The sequence below is a fragment of the Macrobrachium rosenbergii genome, chromosome 7 (assembly GCF_040412425.1).
Source record: "Macrobrachium rosenbergii isolate ZJJX-2024 chromosome 7, ASM4041242v1, whole genome shotgun sequence".
NCBI classification, from domain to species: domain Eukaryota; kingdom Metazoa; phylum Arthropoda; class Malacostraca; order Decapoda; family Palaemonidae; genus Macrobrachium; species Macrobrachium rosenbergii.
The window spans coordinates 31,122,543-31,144,155 of record NC_089747.1 but is presented as its reverse complement, the minus strand read 5'-3'; the positions used below and the strand labels follow the sequence as shown (position 1 = coordinate 31,144,155).

Below are 21,613 nucleotides of genomic sequence, written 5' to 3'. Positions count from 1 at the left end.
TGTTTTCAAGGGATTACTGATGCAACTCTCCATTATGGAAGTGAAGTGTGGATGCTGAATGGAAATGAAAGACAAAGGTTAAGGTTATAAAGATAAACTGCTTGCATAGTATATGTGGCAAACAAGAACTAAAAGGGTGGGAATGTCGAGACTTGCATGGGTGGTAAAAGGTTATTGCAGGTGAAAGGACGGATCAGTGTTTTTTGACATAGTTGAAACATGTGGAGAGAATGGAGGAAGAGCGTACAATTCAGAATTAAGGGCGTGGTGGGGCGGCGGCGGGAGGGTGAGAGGGAAGATTAGAAATAACTGGATAATGGGGTATAAGAGGATATGGAAAAGCGGCATCCCCGAAACATGAGTTATGCAAGATAAAGGTGCACGTTGTAGTGTGTACAAATGATTCTGAGACACTGGTAAGTCTTGTGTAGGTGTATGAAGCAGCTAGTGTTGTGAAAGTTTTATGCAAGTGATTTTGGAGAAATTTTCTATACAAGAATTCATCTACAGTTCGCCTTCAGAAGTACGAGTATGTGGCAATAGAGACCGTTTTCTCTTTGGAGCTTAATGTTGAAAAACTCAATATACAGTATATGGATTGTAGACATAAAATCAAGCACCATACAGTGTTTAATCAAAAGGTCACATCGATTTCAAAACCCGTTCCTCTATAGTTGTTTCTTGATAGACGAGGATGTGGGTGGCGCTGGAGAGACAAGTTTGGGCTTGTGAGTTGTAACTCTCCTACGTCTGCGCTTCAAACGGCTTGGCATTCAAACAACGCTTGAGCACTTTAGAAACATTCTATACAGATCAGTGGTCGCAATACAAGCTTAATGACTGCCTAAAAATGGGTAATCAAGGGAAGTTAAAAGAATATAAATTCAATTTCTATCGCTAAACGACGTATATACAAAAAAACTCGGCAAGTGGATATCAAACACGCTCCTTTAGGTCAGGGTTGCGATGACGTCAACCACCGTAAAATCTAGAGAAAAACGGAAGAACACAGACTTCCCTTGAACACTCCCATAATGTGAATAAGAAACAGAAAAAAAAAGAGCTGAGGAGTATCGCAGTAATCTTCGACTTTCCCCTGTCGCTGTTCGGCAGGTTTCTCAATAAAAAAAAAAAAAAAAATCTCGAAGGGCTGAGAAACCAGCTTCTACACAACCTCCATGGGATACCCTTATATTCTGCAGACCCTGCTTCTACCCACAGATACACGAAAATCGCAAAAACATGTGATTTTCTTTCCGCACCAGTGGGATATGGGTAGAAGGTAACTTGTGTCTGAATGTTTAAATACTTAATCCATCATCTGTTACAAATAGACCAATAGTTTCTAATTAATAAGCAAATTATGTTTATTTTTTTCCGTATTTTTATACGAAAGATACTGGACTATTTGCAGCTGATGAAGACTTGTGTTGAAACCCGAAAGCTTTCTTGGATAAAGGTGGAAAATGGGATGGTAGACAACATTTATCATTATTATTGTTCTAAATGCTACTAACTTTCTCTTTTTACATGTGAAAAAAAGATAAAACCGAACAACGGGGAAGTACAGTAATATGTGAAGAATAAGTAGTAAACAAATACATGAGATGAGAAACAACCGTAAAATGAAGTTAAGAGGATAAAATTATGATAGCCATAGCATTTTCATAAGGAATATTCAGCCATAGTAACATTAGTCACTAACTTTATATTACATTTCCAATTAAATCCTATTCTGGAAATTTTGCCCCCTTAGCCATAAATCATCATCCTCCTCCTCCTTTGACTGCTAAATCAAGGATGATCCCCTGTGCAGAAAACTTCCACAATACCAGCTGCTTAATTAACTCGCAAAAATGTTTACTATTATTGCTATTATTATTATCAGTAATCCATGAACAAAAAGTCATAACGAAAATATGAACTATCAACTTTCTAAGTAGGCTGTCCAAAGACAATGCCCACATGAAGACACAATATTACCGAAATACAAATAGGAATTTATTATGCAATATTCTGCTTAATTACATGTTCATATCATCGACTCAAGATAGTGTAAGTTGGTGTGTGACTCCAATTTACGACTGAAAATTATTAATCTAAAAATGATGTCTACATTACAGTATAACGGAGACATTCAAATATAAATCAATACATAAGCTTGTACTAAAAAATCTCAAATTAAATTTACAAGAGCAACTGTCAACACATACATTTTATTAACTATATTTGCAAAGGAATACCTAATCCTAACTAGATAAGCGCGTATGTAGGCACACGGCTTTGTAACTTTGTACACGCTCCCTGACCTTGGGCTTGGAAGATCTCTTTCCTATCACCGTGGCAATGACTCAGCTGGCTTGAAAAAATCATTCACTTCAAAGATATTATCTCTGCTAGGAATCTTTGAAGACACAGCCTAGAATGTGTGTACACATCAAATCTCATACACACATATACTGTATGTGTATATATATATATATATATATATATATATATATATATATATATATATATATATATATATATATATATATATATATATGTATATATTTATGTATATGTATATATATATATATATATACACACACACACATAATAATATATATATATATATATATATATATATATATATATATATATATATATATATAGCCTACATACGTGTGTGTGTGTATCTGCGTGTGTTACTGTAATAACTTCTTGATCTCAGGCTGTGTAGTAAAAAGCGTACCCAAAAAGTGTGAAGAAAATCCGTACCTGGTAAAAAGTGACCATTAGATTCTATCAATCTATCTAAAAATAAAACGTGTTTGTGTGTGTTTTATGTTTTATTGCTATCTCATCTACCCAATCCTTTGATTTTCGTGTAGATAAGAGCTGATAAGTTTAACAACAAACGCTTTACGGACTTGGGGGTTTGCTCATCTCTATTATACTGTACATAGCCTGTAAATATTGTACGTTTATACACACACACACACACACACACACACACACACACACACACACACACACACATATATATATATATATATATATATATATATATATATATATATATATATATATATATATATATATATATGTGTGTGTGTGTGTGTGTGTGTGTGTGTGTGTGTGTAAAACATCCATTATTTTTACTGATCAATTTATCCTACCAAAGACTCATCAGGCTTATATCATGTAGGTAATATACTGTCAAATTGCCGATAATAGCTACTTATGCTGCTGATATCGTAAACTTCTGGCTGCCAAAATCGGCAAACTTCATGGGCTTAATCTGTAAATAACTGTCTGAACTGGAAACTCAAAAAATAAAAAGAGTACTTTTGCAGCAAACATGGGCAACTTTTGTATATGGATCACAAACATTTCCTACAGATCAATAATAATATACAGTATATAAAATAAAAACAACAACATAATGCAATAAAAAAATTATGTTATTTCAGCAAGTTCCCATATAAAACAGCAGACAAAATATTAATTTATTGTGTTGTCTAAATTATATCAGAAGCGAAAATAGATTGAGAAGGGTGATAAATTACACGCACTAGATGTAAATATTCCTATCTAATCACAGATACCATAAACGATGGCGCATCCAAATACGCGATTCACCATTCGGATGAATGCTAATTCATTCAGAGAGAACAGAAACAAGAAATAAACTTACTGCTGTCACAGTTAACGGTCACGTTGCTTCCTGTAACGACTACCTCTTGCACATGCGCTGTGGGGTTGCCCAGTTCCGCAGAGAACACCACCTCGTCCGAATCAGTTTTTCTGAGAACGTAGGTGTCTTTCACCTCGAACGTCACGTTCAGCCAGCCTCCCTGGCCACCCTCGTTTGGATATACTTTTGCATCAGAGCTGACCAGGTCATCGTTTTGGGTCAAGATCGTAACCTTATTGGATCTCAGCTGCAGGATATCAGAGATGCCATCCACGAAGTCGACTTTGAATTCCAAGAGAACGGGGTCTGAGCCGTTTCTCGGGGGAACCCATGACGTCACTAGAACCTGAGGCCAGACCCAGGGTACCTGCACGCTGCCAGATGATATCACACATGCTGCAACATAAAATAAAATGTAACGTTATACATGTATAAAACACCATGAAGCAAGTTAAGTGATTGCATCTGTATTTTTTTAACTTGTCCTTACAAGTTTGTATTCTGAATAACATTTTTGAAAAAAATCAAATTTTTCTTAATGAAGGTTACAATCCAAAAGTGTACATAGTAATTAGAAAACCTATTAATTAGGTTTTACATAGTAATTAGAAAACTAATCAAGCTTAAATACTAAACGTGAGTACATGATATGAAATTGAAAGTGACACTAAGATTCAAAGAAAAAACATATTACAACAGGATATATGACTGCTATCGTATTTATTAAAACTGCTCGATATTAACAAATATTTGTCAAACCGGATTACCAGAGTATATAACGGGACTGATAAATTTTCTTAATGTAAGATATTCAGCATTCGGTATGGTTCTATTAATGATAAATTTCGGTATTCGACATAACACATAGTCATCCGGTGATAAAACTGGTAGCGTCGAGTTCGTACGAGGAAACTTTCAACTAAAATGTTAAAACTTGAAAATAAAATTGGCGTATTATAAGAATTTTGTTTACATCCCTTATACATTTTTACAGGATGCTTCAAGAACAAATGTCCTTGTTATCACAAGGCCAGCCTAATCTAGGGCGAATGAACTGGCATTTACTTTCTTTTGTCGAATGATGTACCAAACGTCCAAAAATATGCAAGATAAAAAGACCCTCATTACACGGTTATGACCTTCACTTAAACACCTTCAATACTCTACTTTTCAAGGTCTTCTTAACGTGTACAATGATCTCTATTATAATTTTAATAACTATTTTAATAATCATCATCAAAACGGTCAAGAGGAGAGGAGTGTACTAAAATAAACAAATCCCACTCTCCAAAACGCTGTGTATCTCCATACAGTTATATTCTGAAACACGGATAGTGTACAATGAATGAATTCTTGTCTCACTACCACAAAATCTTCAACAACATAATATGGACAGTCCAGTGTATCACATGTATGAATCTCTTGGAATAAAGTGCAAATAATAAGTTCACGGTAAAGAATAATTTTATTCTTAGACCTTCACATTTTCCCTATAATGGCCTTTTCTGCAAAAGTTACGTAAAACATTACTTCAACATTAAACTAGTAACGCTGAAGGGTGAACCTAAAAAACGAGAAGAGTTCGACCCAAAGGAAAGCGACAGACCTGCTTACAAAAAACAGAGGCATGAAGTGAATTCCAAAGCATGGCAATACGCGGATGGAATATATCGTTGAACCTGGCAGTCGAAAAAGTATAAGCATGCTTGTTCTCAAAACAGAAAACGAATTGCAACAGCACATTTCCAATTTTCAACAAAATTATAAGCCTACGAACAATAAACAAAGGAAGTGGAAAGCTTTTGGAGACCGTCGACCTCATCAAAGGCTAAGCAATCCTGTTCACTGCCAGAGAGGAGGTCTTTAACCAATGCTCAAGTTTTAGTCAAAATTTGAATCTTAACTTTTATGCGTAATCCTGCTGACAAACGCTCACACAAAACAGACCAAAGACATTTTTCACGTGCTGACAAACAAACACATTTGAATTCTCTCTCTCTCTCTCTCTCTCTCTCTCTCTCTCTCTCTCTCTCTCTCTCTCTCTCTCTCTCTCTCTCTCACACTGTGTGTGTGTGTGTGTGTGTGGATTTACACTCAAATTTTCGTCCTACATAGGTTCAGGAAAGTTTTTTTACAGTAATACCTCGCGTAATGACCCTACATAAATTCTGAAAGTCCTATTAAAATCCTAAGCAGCAGTACATGTTATATCACTGCTTTTCCATCGACAGATCTACTGTTTCAATAGATGCCGCATTATCTTAAAAAAAAAATAACTACTTACCGAATCATTAGAATTAACAGATGCATACAAAAGCTTGGGCCTCCCATTTAAGGCTAATCCATTTTGGGAAATGCCAGTACTGTCACTAAACGGCATTCCGATGATCTTCGGTTAATAATTCTGTGAACTAAATATGAATTTGAAGACACCAAAAGACGGAAATCCTACGAGAGAATATTAATGCACAGAACTCTATATTAAACTTTATATTTCAGGACTGCAACCAAGATTTCTGTTCGGACTTCTAAGAACTTATAAATTAAACGTACCTACTCGTCCTACTCTGTCTTTCATCGATCCTCCTACTTACAAGCTCGTGAAATTCCATATACCCGAAACTGAACGCTTATCTAGAAATACAAGCTTTAAAAGACTCAGTCATTTTAGTTTTCCGTAAAATAAAACTATTGTGCCGGCTGTCTGTCCGTCCGCACTTTTTTCTGTCCGCACTTTTTCTGTCCGCCCTCAGATCTTAAAAACTACTGAGGCTAGAGGGCTGCAAATTGGTATGTTGATCACCCAACCTCCAATCATCAAACATACCAAATTGCAGCCCTCTCGACTCGGTAGTTTTTATCTTATTTAAAGTTAAAGTTAGCCATAATCGTGCTTCTGGCAACTATATAGGATAGGCCATCACCGGGCCGTGGTTAAAGTTTCATGGGCCGCGGCTCATACAGCATTATACCAAGACCACCGAAAGATAGATCTGTTTTCGGTGACCGTGACTGTACGTTGTAGCGGCTGTACAGAAAACTCGAGTGCGCCCAAGAAACTTCGGCACATTTTTTACTTGTTTAGATGCTGTTGGAAGTTTACATCTGCTATACACCGTTTAACGTTATGGCAGCTCCGATTTAGAGTTACTGCACATCAGCACACCGTAAAGGATACTTTTGATTTGGTGAAGGGTTTAGCGAAGGAAGATGCTGTCGATAGGAATAGTAGGAGAAGACGAATCAGGCAACCGACCCCTTAGCACAGGGACAACGATGGTGATGAAGAAACTATTGAAATCATTGCTAATAAAATCAAGGGTGAAAACAGCTTCAGAAGCATGCCATGAAATGCCTGTTCTAAACTGCTGAATTCAATAACAGAAGATAAGGTTGTTGTCATTGGAAAATAAACAAATAGAAGGATCAGGCATGGGGACTCCTTTATCACCAACAGTTACAAAACATTTTCATGGAAAAACATGACAACAAAAGCTAGATATTTGTCCTTTAAATTATAAATCAATAACCAACGCGATATGCAGGCGATACCTCTATAAAAACATTAGAACACGAAAATTACATCAGAACTTTTTATGATTACATGAACAGCCAGCATAACAAAATCAAGCTTACAATGAGAGTTAACACAATCAAATCCTATTTACATAACATTAACAGCATAGTTACCTTGCTTCACAGGCAGTCTAACATCAAGTTACATAAATTTGCACAATGAGACATGCAGAATTTTTAGGAAATTTTTCATGAAGAGGGCTTCAGGCCCTGAGGAACGAATTGTGCATTTCAGCTCCTTTTATAATGAACATACTCAACCAATTATTGAATTAAGATATCAGCAAGGTTATCAAAGCTTTCCTCCCACAAATAACACAAAAGTTCGCTATGCACAACATCTTAAAAACAAAAGCCTTTTTTCTAAAGAACAGGAATAAACTGCCTTATCGCCTATGCACTCCCTCCTGGCCTCTTCCAGTGTCCTCCTGATAGAGATTTAAGAAGAATCTATTCTTACTGAGCGACCATCCCCTTACCATAATATAATAATTCTTATGTTATACTTAATCTATTCTTTGTACACACTGTAAACAGTTTCTTATATCTCCTAAATATATTCTTATAAACATCAATTTTTCAAAAATGTGTTTAACATCTTTAATAAGAATTATCGTTTTACAATGATTTCCTAATGTAGTTACGTCTCTCTTTACCGAATGTTTCAATCTTTTTAACCTGTACTACTTCTTCACCGTTTTGAAAATGCAGCAAGCAAATGCAGCGAAACTGTACAAATGTAACACTGTAGACATGGTATGTGTTCAATGCTTTCCATTACAAAAAACTTTTTGTTATACATCAAGGAACGGATCAGAAAATTATTTCGTGCGTGGGTGGTGAGCTGACTGAAAACCTTGGAAAATGTTATCTTGCTTCAGTTATGTCCTCAGACCTTAGTCTGGATGACGAAATATCAACCCGCATTACTATAAAGCAATAGAAGTCAGTGTCGAGTGCTTACAATGGTTGTGTGTTATGCTGCTTGCTTTGGGGTACAGTGATGGCTCACCTACACAGAGCAGCTCAACAGACTTAATAGGTTTGATGACGCTGATTGAGAAAGATCCTTGAGGTACACCGATATCATCAAATGACGAATGTGGAGGTCGTGAATGGATCAAATTCAGACTCCATTTATATCCATATTAGTCGGGAAAGACTGCTAGATGTCATCTAACAAGATAAGGAAACAGTCGAATTCCAGAGAAGTTATCGTACGGAGAAAGCCAAAAGGGAAGGGGAGAATTTGAAGACCTCTTCTACTTCGGCTATTTCACAGGCTCACTGAAGAGTGAGTTGCGTTATGTAAAATTAATTGGGAGGAAATTGCCAAGACCAGAGGGGGCTGTGGTCTCAGTAGAGGATGTAACAGGAAAGGCGTGTCAAAAAGAAAGATAGATAGATAGACAGGTAGATACAGATAAATTCACTGACCACAAATTACATTACTTCCATAATTACATGATCCAAATTTACAGTATTTCTGTATCTTACAAAATAATAAGTTCCATACAAAACGACTTTCTAAAACTGGGAAGTACTCCACAAAATAAAAAAAATAATAAAGATGAAAACTTTTAATGACAAATAAATACGCCATACACATACCTACATAATGAAGTCTGACAACAATGGACTAATATGAACAATCATTGTAAAGCGCGACATCTTCCTAGTATTTTCGCAATATATAACCGGTGGTTGTACATACCACATTATGATCTGACATTTCTTGAAACAATTTGCTTACATTCCAAAACACAAACTGCTCTCGTAGGTGAAGTGTTTGTAGGCAGTCTTCTGGACAAGTTTCGTTTCCTGTCAGGTGGAACTATTATGCCTACTCGATTACGGGACTGTTCCTACCATGGTTCCTGGGTCATCTCAGGTACCCAATTTTGTTGCCTTACGTACAGGAAGGCCAATATGATTATTTTCAAACCGCAGGCTAAGTCACAGTATCTGTCATCATGACCTGACAGTCCTAAGCCCAGCTCGCTGGCCTGATAGTACACTCATCTCACTTTCTTTCCTTTCACTTTTCGAGTTTTGTTTTTATTCATTCATTATTCTATATGCCTTCTGTATATATATTATATATATAATATATATATAATGTACATTATATATAAACATACATATAAGTTTATATATATATACATATATATTAGAATCTCCTGGTCATTTTTTACAAGTTTTGTATGCAGTTGTAATAACAAGAGTACCCTCTTAGCTTCTTGATTTCTTCACATTATGGATACGCTTTTCACTACAAAGCCTAAGATCAAATTGGAAAGCATATGAAGCAATTCTGACGTTTGACGTGTGTAACAGGATTCGAACCGTCATCCGGAGTATCAGAACGAGGTCACGTTACTCACTTTATTTTCTATCAGAACGAAGTTACCTTACACAAGTGACTTTCTCGTCATCAGGTGGGTAACGTGACATCGTTTGATAATCAGAGTGCGGGTTCGAATCCTGCTACAGGCGTCAGAATAACTTAATTTTCTTGCATTTTGATCTTACGCTTTGTAGTGACAAGCATAACTATAATGTGTGAAGACATCGAGAAGCAAAAAGGGTACTCTAGTTATTACAATATATATATGTGTATATATATTTATAATGTATATATATAATGTGTGTAATTGTGTGTCTTTATGGGAATGTTATTTTCCCCTTCTAGCACAACAGAAGCAACCGAAAATGCCACGCAAGCTATTTCTAACTGCGAAAATCTCGTCCACAAAGGAATTCGAGATGTAAGAACCTCATAGTTTCAAGTGGCAAAAGTATAAAGAATGATGATTCTACCCATTCACTCTCATTTCTTGATCCCATTGTCTGATAACAAAGACGAGTTCTGTGTAAAATCAACCTGACAAAAAGAAATAGGGAATTCATCTAAATATATTATCAAAAAAGAAACGCACATGAAAACCAGAGGCGGATCTACTCTATAAATAGCCATATGAATCAATCAAAAACGAAATCATCTAAACAGAAACGAATGACCATTACGCACAAGAAAGGCAAAAAGAAAGAAAGAGACATGAATAAAAAAAAAAGGGAATTCATACAGATTCCAGTAGTTGAATACAGTAAAAAAAAAATCAGGGAAACTTTCCAGAAAATAATGAAACTCACTCCATAATCATAAATACCAAGGCTGATTTCCCATCCCAGTTTAGATTAAATACGACTCACTTTACATCCAAAAGCAGTATAACACAATCGAAGAGAAGTTCTTTGATAAACTTTATATTCTTCAAAGGGAAAGACTTCAGACTTATTTTCAAGTGCTAATAACAAGATTTCGAATGAAACGCTTGTTTCAACACTTATTTTCTACAAGAACCACGCTTAATGAGCTACTCACAAACGTGACTGGAATTCAGATGATGTGGCTTTTGATTGCTGTGCAAAAGAGAATCCAGTTTAGCAACTTACCGGTGACATTAATTCTATATTTAGTTTTCCCTTCACGCCTTTGCTTTAAAATGAAGGCTGGTGGCATAAAAAACAGAAGTGACTCACAGCGGTGAGGTAAAGAGGATTGCCAGAGCTCTGAAAGAGTTGGGAAATTAAACAGAATTATCAGTGTGTTAACTACAAAAGAATCGTTGAATCAACAAACTAACAAACACACACATATACATACCTACAAGCATACATATTGTATAATACAAACATGTGAGTCAGAAATTTATTTGTGAAACACGTTTCCATGTGTTCATTTCCATCATATCTCACGGTGAAGGGTCGGGAGTCTGGATTAAATTCGCTGGTATGAATTGCTAAATCCCTGGACTCTTCTCACTTGAAAGACCGGGGTTCGATCCCGACGTGAGTCAGAAATTCACTTCTGTGAAACAAGTTCCCAAGTGTTCATTTCCACTGTAGTTATTAAAATTACATACGTAACTGTTAAGAAGTGACCATTAGATTATATAGCATATATATATATATATATATATATATATATATATATATATATATATATATATATATATATATATATATATATATATATATATATATATAATATATATATATATATATATATATATATATATATATATATATATATATATATATATATATATATATATGTATGTAGAATCTACTGGTCACTTTTACCAGACACATATGTAATTCTAATAGCCAAGAATTCGAGAAGTTAAGAGGGCATTGTGGCTATTAGAATTACACACACACACACACACTCATACATATATATATATATATATATATATATATATATATATATATATATATATATATATATATATATATATATATATATATATATATATATATATATATATATATATATATACATAATATATATATATATATATATATATATATATATATATATTATATAAGCTACTGGTCACTTCTTAATAGTTACTTATGTACAGTATTATTAAAAACTACAATGCCCTCTCAACTTCTCGATTTCTTCAAGCTTTGAAAACGCTTGTCCCTACAAAGCCTAGACCCAAATGAAGAAGAAATGAAGAGATTCTGACGCCCGGGTGAGATTCGAACTTGTACAAGGGTATCAGAAAGTAGTGACGTTTATCCACTTCGCTACAAAAAAGATACAAATCTATTCTCGCTCATGCGTATATGTATCTGTCGAATTCAGATACATTCACTACATCTGGAATATTCCAGGTTTAGTAAATGTATCTGAATTCATAGTTAAGCGTTTAATCGATTACTGCTTTTTAGGCTGAAATATATATTTAAACCTATTAGTCACTTTTTAACAGATAGCCTTATAACCACAATGCCCTCTGAGTATACATATATACACAGGTGTTTCAAAATTAGAGCCCCCTCTACAGCATAAACTAAAATTGATATGGACAAAAAACAAAAGTAATTCAGAACAGGTATTTATTTAAGTTTCTCTCTGAGTATTTAATATTTTGTGTGGCCTCCATCTGCCTGTACCACAGCCTGCATTCTTGAGGGGTATGATTTCAGCAAATCGCAAAAAAGCTGAGACTCAAACTCCATTTCCCCGAGCACTTCGGTCACCTCTCTTCGCAGGTCGTCGAGGCTTGGCATACCATCATAGTTCACTGTGTGCGCTTCAACACGATCCTTCAAGATACTACCAATGTTTTCACACACATTAAGGTCAGGGAAGCTACCTGGAAATTCACTTGACGAGAAGAAATCAATACCACTGTTTCGAAGCAGCTTCTCTGTCTGAAGAGGCTTGAAACATGGTGCCTTATCATGCAAAAATGTGACTTCTTCAACAGATAACACATTTTCAGGATCTTTGACGAAAGGAAATACTCCACCAGTAAGCACAGTTTCTCTGAAGTATTCGCCATTCCATGACTGTCCTTTTTCTTTGATGATCCACATTAACCATTTGGCTGTGAAACAAGAGAAAAATTCCATAACATTCAGGAAATTTCACAACTTGGCGACAGTGCACGACATCACTGATATCACCCAACTTTGCAGCCCAAATGATGTCACTTTTATGATTTGGCTTCCTGGCTGTGTAAATGAAGAATTCATCTGATGCAGCGACATGGAGAAAGTCAGCTTCATCCCAATCTTTAAGAAATGAACCACAAAACCATGCACGGTCTTATCTCTGTTGCTGAGTGATGTTGGGCTTGCTGATGACATGAAATGGCTTGATACCAGATTTTTTCAACTCACGATATACAGCACTATAACTACTCTTCTTTCCCCTTTTGGTTTCTAGTTCAAGCATCAATTTACGTAAAGACTTTCTTGGTCTACCACTGCCTCAGCTATGATGTCTTTTGACTCCTGAGAAAGGACTTCAGGCCTTCCAAGATTCTCACCCTTTTTGCGATGACAGTCATATGGATTTTTGTTCCAGTTTCTTTTAACAAAGGATTCACCTCTTTTAATGTATTTAGCTATCCAGGAACGTGAAATGAAGCATGTGCCAGCATCCCTGGCCTCTCTGAAGGTTATAGCCCGGATTCAGTCAATCCATCTGATTTCCTACGTGCCGTTAGCCAAACTGTCACTCAGTCTGAAAATACAAGAAATGTAAAATGAAAAATAGCTTAATAGAAACTTAAAATAATGTACTTGGAGACAGGCTATGGCAGAAAACTTCATAACTTTCCATTTGTTCTGTGGAGGGGGGCTCTAATTTCCGAACACTGTGTATATATATATATATATATATATATATATATATATATATATATATATATATATATATATATATATATATATATATATATATATATATATATATATACTGTATATAATATATATATATACTATATATATATATATATATATATATATATAATATATATATATAAAATATATACATATAAAATATATTATGTACACAGACAGGAGTGGCTGATAATTATCAACGAGTACAGCTGCTACATCTATCTGCCTTTTGAAGGAAATGATTGGTCTTTATAGAGCCTAAACCCACTGAGTATTTATGGTGCATCTACACAGAAAAGTAATTTACTACGCTGGTCTAGTCTGGTAATCAAGCGTACGCTGGTTGAGCTCTTATGTGAAGGAACTTCTAAAGAGAATTCATCTCTTAGTTACAAACCTGAGTTCAATTACAAATACACAAGGCTGCACTCTCTCTCCCCCCGCCCCCGCCCCCAACTCATGTGTCAATATGAATCAGTCGCTTTAAGCAGCAAGAAGTAATTCGTCTGGTATTGGCTCCGCAGTATTTCTCAAAACACAACACATTCTCTCTCTCTCTCTCTCTCTCTCTCTCTCTCTCTCTCTCTCTCTCTCTCTCTCTCTCTCTCTCTCTCTCTCGCTGTGAAGAGGTATCTAATGGATGTTCTGAGAGAGAGAGAGTTTCTTACCTAGTTGGGCACTGGTCTATCTACACACTATTTCACACTGGGAGAGGGGAGGAGACACAGACACTTTGTTAGTGATTGCAATCACTAACATAGTGGTATGGCAGATCCAGAATGGATGACAACCAAGGACTTAAAATAATAAGACAGGGGTTCAACACTACAATTTATTCAACAGTTCAACAAAATATAAAAATGAACACAGCACAGAACTAAAAGAACCGAACAAAATGACTAACTAGATTGAAATACAAGTGAAAACACATAGGTAAAATGCTCTGTCATCAGGAAATGGAATTTCATCACAATCACAGGTAAACAATGACTAGATCTAGATTTACTGAAATTTCCCACCAGAATGAACATTAGGTTCACTCAATATTAGCTCAGAGACACTTTACACTATGACTACTATCTCATACTACAGACCTTACAATACTGATTGATTAAAACTAACTACCATAAAATTAACATCAATGCAACATGAAAATGTCTCAGACAAAAATAATGTAAAGCAAAAGAATTTACAATTAACTTTAGAACATGGAGCAGTTACATTGATCCCCACCTCCCCTTAGGAATGAGAACGAATTATACATGAAAGGTCTTGTACAAAAACTTTAACTCTGAATTCTGTACAGTTACCTTTTCTACGATGTTTAACATAAATGCAAAATGAAATATAATTCTTTCACAAAACAGCAAAATGAATTCTTGATCCAAACTATAAAAGTCCTAATGACAATTATCATGCATGTCCAGAATCAAGGTTAGTCCAAGCATGCAACTCATTCACTCAGACACTCTCTTAATCTAATCAATACATAAAATATCAACTTGACGCCACAATATTTGAATGCATGGCTCTTAAGGTGCAACACTTTACTATGGGGCACTCCATCTCAAAAATACTTTTTTGCGGCTTGTTATACCTCTCACTAATGATCAACTGAATTATTATAACAGCAATGAAATTCACTATAGTTTATCTCTAGACTAAAACATTAACAATAATACAGAGACTGTCGATTACTCATTAAAATGTGATATGCATACAATTATGTTTATCCCCGATGAGTACTTAACACTCAGCATTTAACTGATACAAAAACCCTCGTAGTTCAACCATGAGACAACTCCTCTCCTTTATGACATGAACAGTACAATATGTACTGAACACACAGACAATTAGATTTCTTTGGCTATTTTAAACAGCAATGATCATTCTTACAACTCTCTGCAAAGTCGGCAACGTTTCATTATTGAACACTTGAACACCGGTGAACTTAACACAACACTGATACGAATTCAAATAACATTTTCACTAACAGCTCTTATTTTTTTAACATGTCAAGAAAAAACGATTTGATTTGGTAATTCCTCCATTCTGAACCAATAACTCTCTTAAATATTCCCTTTTATTCCAACTTCCCCCGACTTGTGTCAACTCAGGCACTTAATTTTTCTGGCTCGTGTGGCTCCGAGGGTCTTGTGCTACTGCAACGCAGCATAGGCCTTCCACATCCGGAGATGACAATGGGACGAGTCAGGTTTAGTGGAAGGAGCGGGACGGTATGATCTCGCATCTCTGTCCAAGGAGAGAGATTGTCAGGATTTTCGCCTAGTGGTCATCTCAGTCTGTCGTATTCGATCACTGTCAGTCACCCTTCAAATGGGTGGCGGCGGATTTTAAACTCAGCGCTACTTCCAGTCTTCAGGTACCCCACTATCACTGTAGGAATGGACTTCCTTCACTCTCGTAAATGACCTGCCACAGGACGCATTGGAGGGGAAAAACAGTGGCAGTTCCAGTTTGAAGGGATTTAGCATGGAAAGAGAAAGCAAGAGAGATCAGACAGTGGAAGAATATAATAAAGAAAACTCTTAGGCCGTTCAGCAAAAGTGCATCTCTCTTATCTCATATGTGCCCATTAGTCAGCCAAGGCTACAAACGCTATCATTTCTCTACGATGACTTCCATATATTATTAACACAAGTTAGGGACGTCACACCATTATATATACATATATATATATATATATATATATATATATATATATATATATATATATATATATATATATATATATATATATATATATATATATATATATATAATACACAAACCCAACCTTATGTGACGCAAAGGGCCTATGTGAAATTTAGCCACTCATCTCCAGCCTTCCTTCTCATACTTCGCATCCAAGGTCTGTGTCTTCCAATTCTTCCAGTGCCCACAGGAGCATACCTGACACTATACTGTTCTCAAGGAGTTGCCTCAAGTACATGTCTAAACCATCTCCATCTACCCTTCATCTCCTCCAAATACGGAACTACCGTAATTTCCCTTATGGTAGCACTGCTAACTATCATGCTATCTTACTACAAATATTCTTTTTAAAAGCTACATTTTCAAATCGACAAAATCTTTTAGATACAGATCGTACTAGACCTATGTGTGATCTGCCCTCAATACTTCTGTTCTTCTTAGATTCATTTTGAGCCCCATCTCTCTAAATATGTGATGTACTCTATTAAGTAAACATTGTAAATCTTGTGGTGTTCCTGGTTACAACAGCTCCACCAGCATATTCTCAACCCTGTCAAGTTCCTATCGTTATTCCATTCTAAACCTGTTTAATCACCGATTTTTTTACTTTATAAATTCTATGAGAAGGGTAAACAGCAAAGGTGAAATAACATCCCCTTGTAGCACCCCACTAGTTACAAGATCCCCATCAACGCTAACCTTCCATCTACTTAGTTTATGGATAATCTCAATTAGCTCTACATTTTCAGCAGGAATGTCAAAGCGATGAAAGAACGTCCAAAATATTGATCTGGTGACAGTATCAAATACCTTCTCGTCATCAACAAAAGCCATCAGAAGAGTATTTTTAAATTCCATACACTATCTGCACAATATCTTAACACAAACATTTGATCGTGGAATACCTTCCTTTCTAAAACCGGCTTATGAGTTTCTTTCTCGAGCCAACTGAGAACAAGAGTACGGAATATACTTATGAATGACTTCACAGTTTTTAAGGTGGAATCAACAATAAAGAAACTTGGAGATGGAAATCACTAGGTTATGGTGGAGTAGCTCCAGAGATTTTAGCCGAAACTAAATGACAACTTTATACTAACTAGACTGTTTTACAGAAAGCAGAAAGAGGAAACAAAACCTGATGATTGAGAATTGGAAGAATTCCCAATCATCAGGCTTTGTTTCTTCATTCTACAGTCTGTAAAACTGTCTAGTTAGTACACGAGGTGTCATTTGGTCTCAGCTAATATTATCTCTGGAGAGATTTCACCATAACATAGTGTTTTCCATCTCCCAAGTTTCTTCATTACTGATTCCACCTTAAAAACTGCGAAGTCATTCACAACTATATTCAGGTCTTCTTCAGCTTCTGGTAAATAGATCAGATTGTCCTCCACATAACTCTTATTCACGACCCAACAAAAGTGTTTCCTCAGCGCTGTCTTCTTTTGATGTTATTATAGACCCACCCCTCCTCCTGACAGGTATTCCCCTCTTTTTGTTTCCAAAAAAAATGAGATAAATAGAAAATAAATATATATATATATATATATATATATATATATATATATATATATATATATATATATATAATTTTTCTATAGAGGAATAGAAGTCACGTACATATTCATTCCTAATCAATGATGAAAATCTCATTGAAAAAAATTTCCACAATGTGTATATAATATATAATATATATATATATATATATATATATATATATATATATATATATATATATATATATATATATATATATATATATATATAGTATGTGTGTGTGTAAAAGAGAGAGAGAGAGAGAGAGAGAGAGAGAGAGAGAGAGAGAGAGAGAGAGATTAATTGTAACTGTGCTAAAGCTATGACAGCCTAAAAGTGAATACTCGTCAAATCCCGTAACAAAAGTAAATGCAAGTCCAGACGAGAAAGTTATGGAGACTGGATCGTTGAGGCCTGTACGTAACTGACAGTAAATGTTGCAAGTTTAAATATACGAGAGCGCGAGTGAGCGGCTATATTAAAACACATCATGGCAAGCAAACACCTATGCACATACCAATTGAGGGGAAAAAGGGAGTAAAGTATTTAACGAATCGATTCGGTGATTCACTAAACACCTGAGCAACGTGATTACGAGGGGAATCAACTTCAAGGCCAAAGAGTGAAACGAGCGCAGGTGCCGCCTCCTGAGTGTTATAAATATTTCTGCAAGTATTCTCTGCACTTGCGACGATTTGCAGTTTTTTCCTTAGTTATTTCTTTTTTCTTCAACTGTATTCCCATTTGAGCTAACCACATTATTAGAGTCTAATCTGCTCATGGTTCGAAAAGACAGATACAGTTCTGGAGAGTGGCCGGGATATATACGAGTATACTGTGCATAATGGGACTTTATAAAAGGGGATACGCGTTATTACGATGGAGGCAACGCCTGCCTGAAAACATGTGACCGGGAAAGTGAAGGCCATGGTGTCATAATAGGCCTTTGGTTTATAGTTTGCAATGTTTAAGCGGCCGTTTAAAATTTGCACGAATGAAGTGATAAGGAAAGTTACAAAAAGAATACAAGAACTACGAGAGATTTTGTGGGGTAGGAAAAGATTGTGAACGGAATGTGTGAAATGGATGATGATAATTATGGGTATGCTCATTGGTGACATTGAAAACAACCGGTAGAGAATACTGTTTGTGTAAAATATAAGAAACAAGTAAAATAAAATATGCGCCAAAGCTTCTTCGGCGCAATCGAGTTTCCTGTACACTCGCTACAGCGTATAATCAAGGCCACCGAAAATAAATCTATCTTTCGGTGGTCTCAGTATAACCCTGTATGAGCCGCAACCCATGAAACTTTAACCGCGGCCCGGTGGTGGCCTATCCTACATCGCTGCCAAACGTACTATTATGGTTAACTTTAACCTTAAATAAAATAAAAACTACTGAGGTTGGAGGGCTGCAATTTGGTATGTTTAATGATTGGAGGGTTGGGTGAGCTACATACTTATTTGCAGCCCTCTAGCCTCAGTAGTTTTTAAGATCTGAGGGCGGACAGAAAAAGTGCGGACAGAATAAGTGCGGACGGACAGACAAAGCCGGCACAATAGTTTTCTTTTACAGAAAACTAAAAACTTTAAAAGAAGCCAGCTGAAAGAATTATTATTAAGAGTAAAATTACGAAGAGAAACAGAGCACGAGGAGATTTTAGAACCATTTATGGATCAAGGATATGAATAGCGGCAAAATATAAAAAATGTGAACCTTTACGGCAAGAAAGGTCGCAGAAACTTTGCAAAAACTGAAATAGAAGAGAAGCGTCTTTACAAGGACTGCTGAAACAACACTAGCTTAAAACTTAGGAGAGTGGCAGTTGTTGTGAACAGGATAAAATGAAGATGGAAACTTTCAATTGAATGTTTTGTGGGCAGATTTGCGGTGAGGAAGATTGGAGGGCTAAGAAACATCAGCAATGTTAGCAATGTGGTTCAGATGTGAACTGAAGGGGGATGGTCTTGTGGCAAAAGTGACAGAAAATAGGCTTTTGGGTAGGTTGCAGAACTCAAAAGTGACAGGAAACAGAAGAGGAGGATCTACAACTGCAAACTGCTGTGGTGGCAGTGGGGCAAATATTCTAATGAAAGAGCCTGAGCGTCCGGAGGATTCTCGAGTTCATGTACGATTAAAATTTGTGAAGACTTCATTTTTTAGGAGGATCTAAAAGCCGGGGTTAAGGACCCCGAGCAGGTGAATGAAGCAGCAGGGTGGCTGGGGAAGTTTTCACACGGCGTTCGCAACAAAGTTTTCACACGGCGTTCACAATAAAGTTTTCACACGGCGTTCACAACAAAGTTTTCACACGGCGTTCACAATAAAGTTTTCACACGGCGTTCACAATAAAGTTTTCACACGGCGTTCACAATAAAGTTTTCACACGGCGTTCACAATAAAGTTTTCACACGGCGTTCACAACAAAGTTTTCACACGGCGTTCACAACAATGCAGTAGATGAATGTGGAGGTGACTTTCCCTGAGGTCATAATCTGGCTGAATTACTCAATGGTAACACACTAACACAAACACACACAAATATATATTAGAGAGAGAGAGAGAGAGAGAGAGAGAGAGAGAGAGAGAGAGAGAGAGAGAGAGAGAGAGAGAGTCGTGCGGCCACAATAGATGTGTGGCTCCTCATTAAATAAATGAGGCATGCACATGCCTAACCTCGAAGGAAAGAAATGACAGTCACCCTTGGCACTTAATAAGTAATATGACTAAGGTTATTCACATGCAACAGAATTTAATCCATACCTTGCGAATTAAGTCACGTGCCATGCAAATTCAGTCACGATTCGAATGTCGGTAGACAAAAAAAAAAGGCTTGCGCGCTAATTCTCTTGTTAAACTAAAAAAAAAAAACTCTCTCCGCAAATGTATTTATATTAAGCATAAATTTAATCATTACACTCTATTGTAATTTGGCTTACATGAAACGAGAACCCTTGTGAGGATACCCTCTCTCTCTCTCTCTCTCTCTCTCTCTCTCTCTCTCTCTCTCTCTCTCTCTTTTATACATAGGAAGAACTCACAACTTAAAACATCAGATGACCAGTATGGATACAAATCGCAACACCTCATTCACTATCTAATAGTGACCTCAATATAAAACTGAAGTAAATATTCCCAATTCCGTTCCCCCTTCCCCACTTTACTATAAAAAAATAAAAAAAAAAAAAAGACAAGACAGAAGGTGAGGTAAACCTGAAGATACTACCGGAGAAACAACGTTGTTGGCCCTGACCAAGCGCACAGAGCCAGGACTCAAGGGCTAGAGCTTGCCCGGCCCGGACATAGGCTACCACTGGGCTGACGCGACCAGACTGCTTCAACTGTTTCTGCAGTGGAATAACTGACTTCATTTCATTTTGCTGAGAGGACTTTTCGCATCTCTTTGTCGTGCCAGGTTGCCTCATCGAAAGCCAGCTGAGTTTGACTTCGAGTTAACATACGCACACATTTTGTACGAGCAAGAAACATAAAATACACAAAAACATAACATATAGCCTATACCTGTTCTTACAATAATAACTGCCATCACAGTGCTATAAATCTGACCCTGGAGCCATAAACCAAAATAATAACGATAATAATAATGAAGTGATTAACTGCAACACTGCAATGCCCAGATAACTGCATCCTAGATCAAGGTAAGAGTTACAGAGCTTGTCCAATCTATTCCAATGAGCGCTGTTGTGGATAAGCCTGTCGCCGTTGTTGACAAAACAATGATGACGATGCGATAACATTGACGGCTCGGAACAAAACCCTGTCGCTTTGGCAACATTCGAATTCCCACTATCGATTGTATTATGATTATGAATGGCATTACTACTGTGATACCAAATCATAAGCGTATCCTTATTGTTATTGTTATTGTACATT

At 36.3% G+C, this 21,613-nt stretch overlaps 1 protein-coding gene across 11 annotated transcripts in view; it reads right to left on the bottom strand.

Moving 5' to 3' along the window:
• LOC136840274 (uncharacterized) overlaps nucleotides 1-21,613 on the bottom strand; it is an 89,243-nt gene that overhangs the window by 46,195 nt on the left and 21,435 nt on the right. For 5 of the 11 annotated variants that reach the window (XM_067106950.1, XM_067106947.1, XM_067106946.1 and 2 more), the window contains exon 2: nucleotides 3,680-4,075. In XM_067106950.1, coding sequence (XP_066963051.1) covers nucleotides 3,680-4,075 — 396 coding nt within the window. Of the gene's footprint in view, nucleotides 1-3,679; nucleotides 4,076-10,711; nucleotides 10,829-21,613 lie in introns of all 11 variants that reach the window. The other 6 variants (XM_067106943.1, XM_067106939.1, XM_067106941.1 and 3 more) reach the window with 2 other exon arrangements.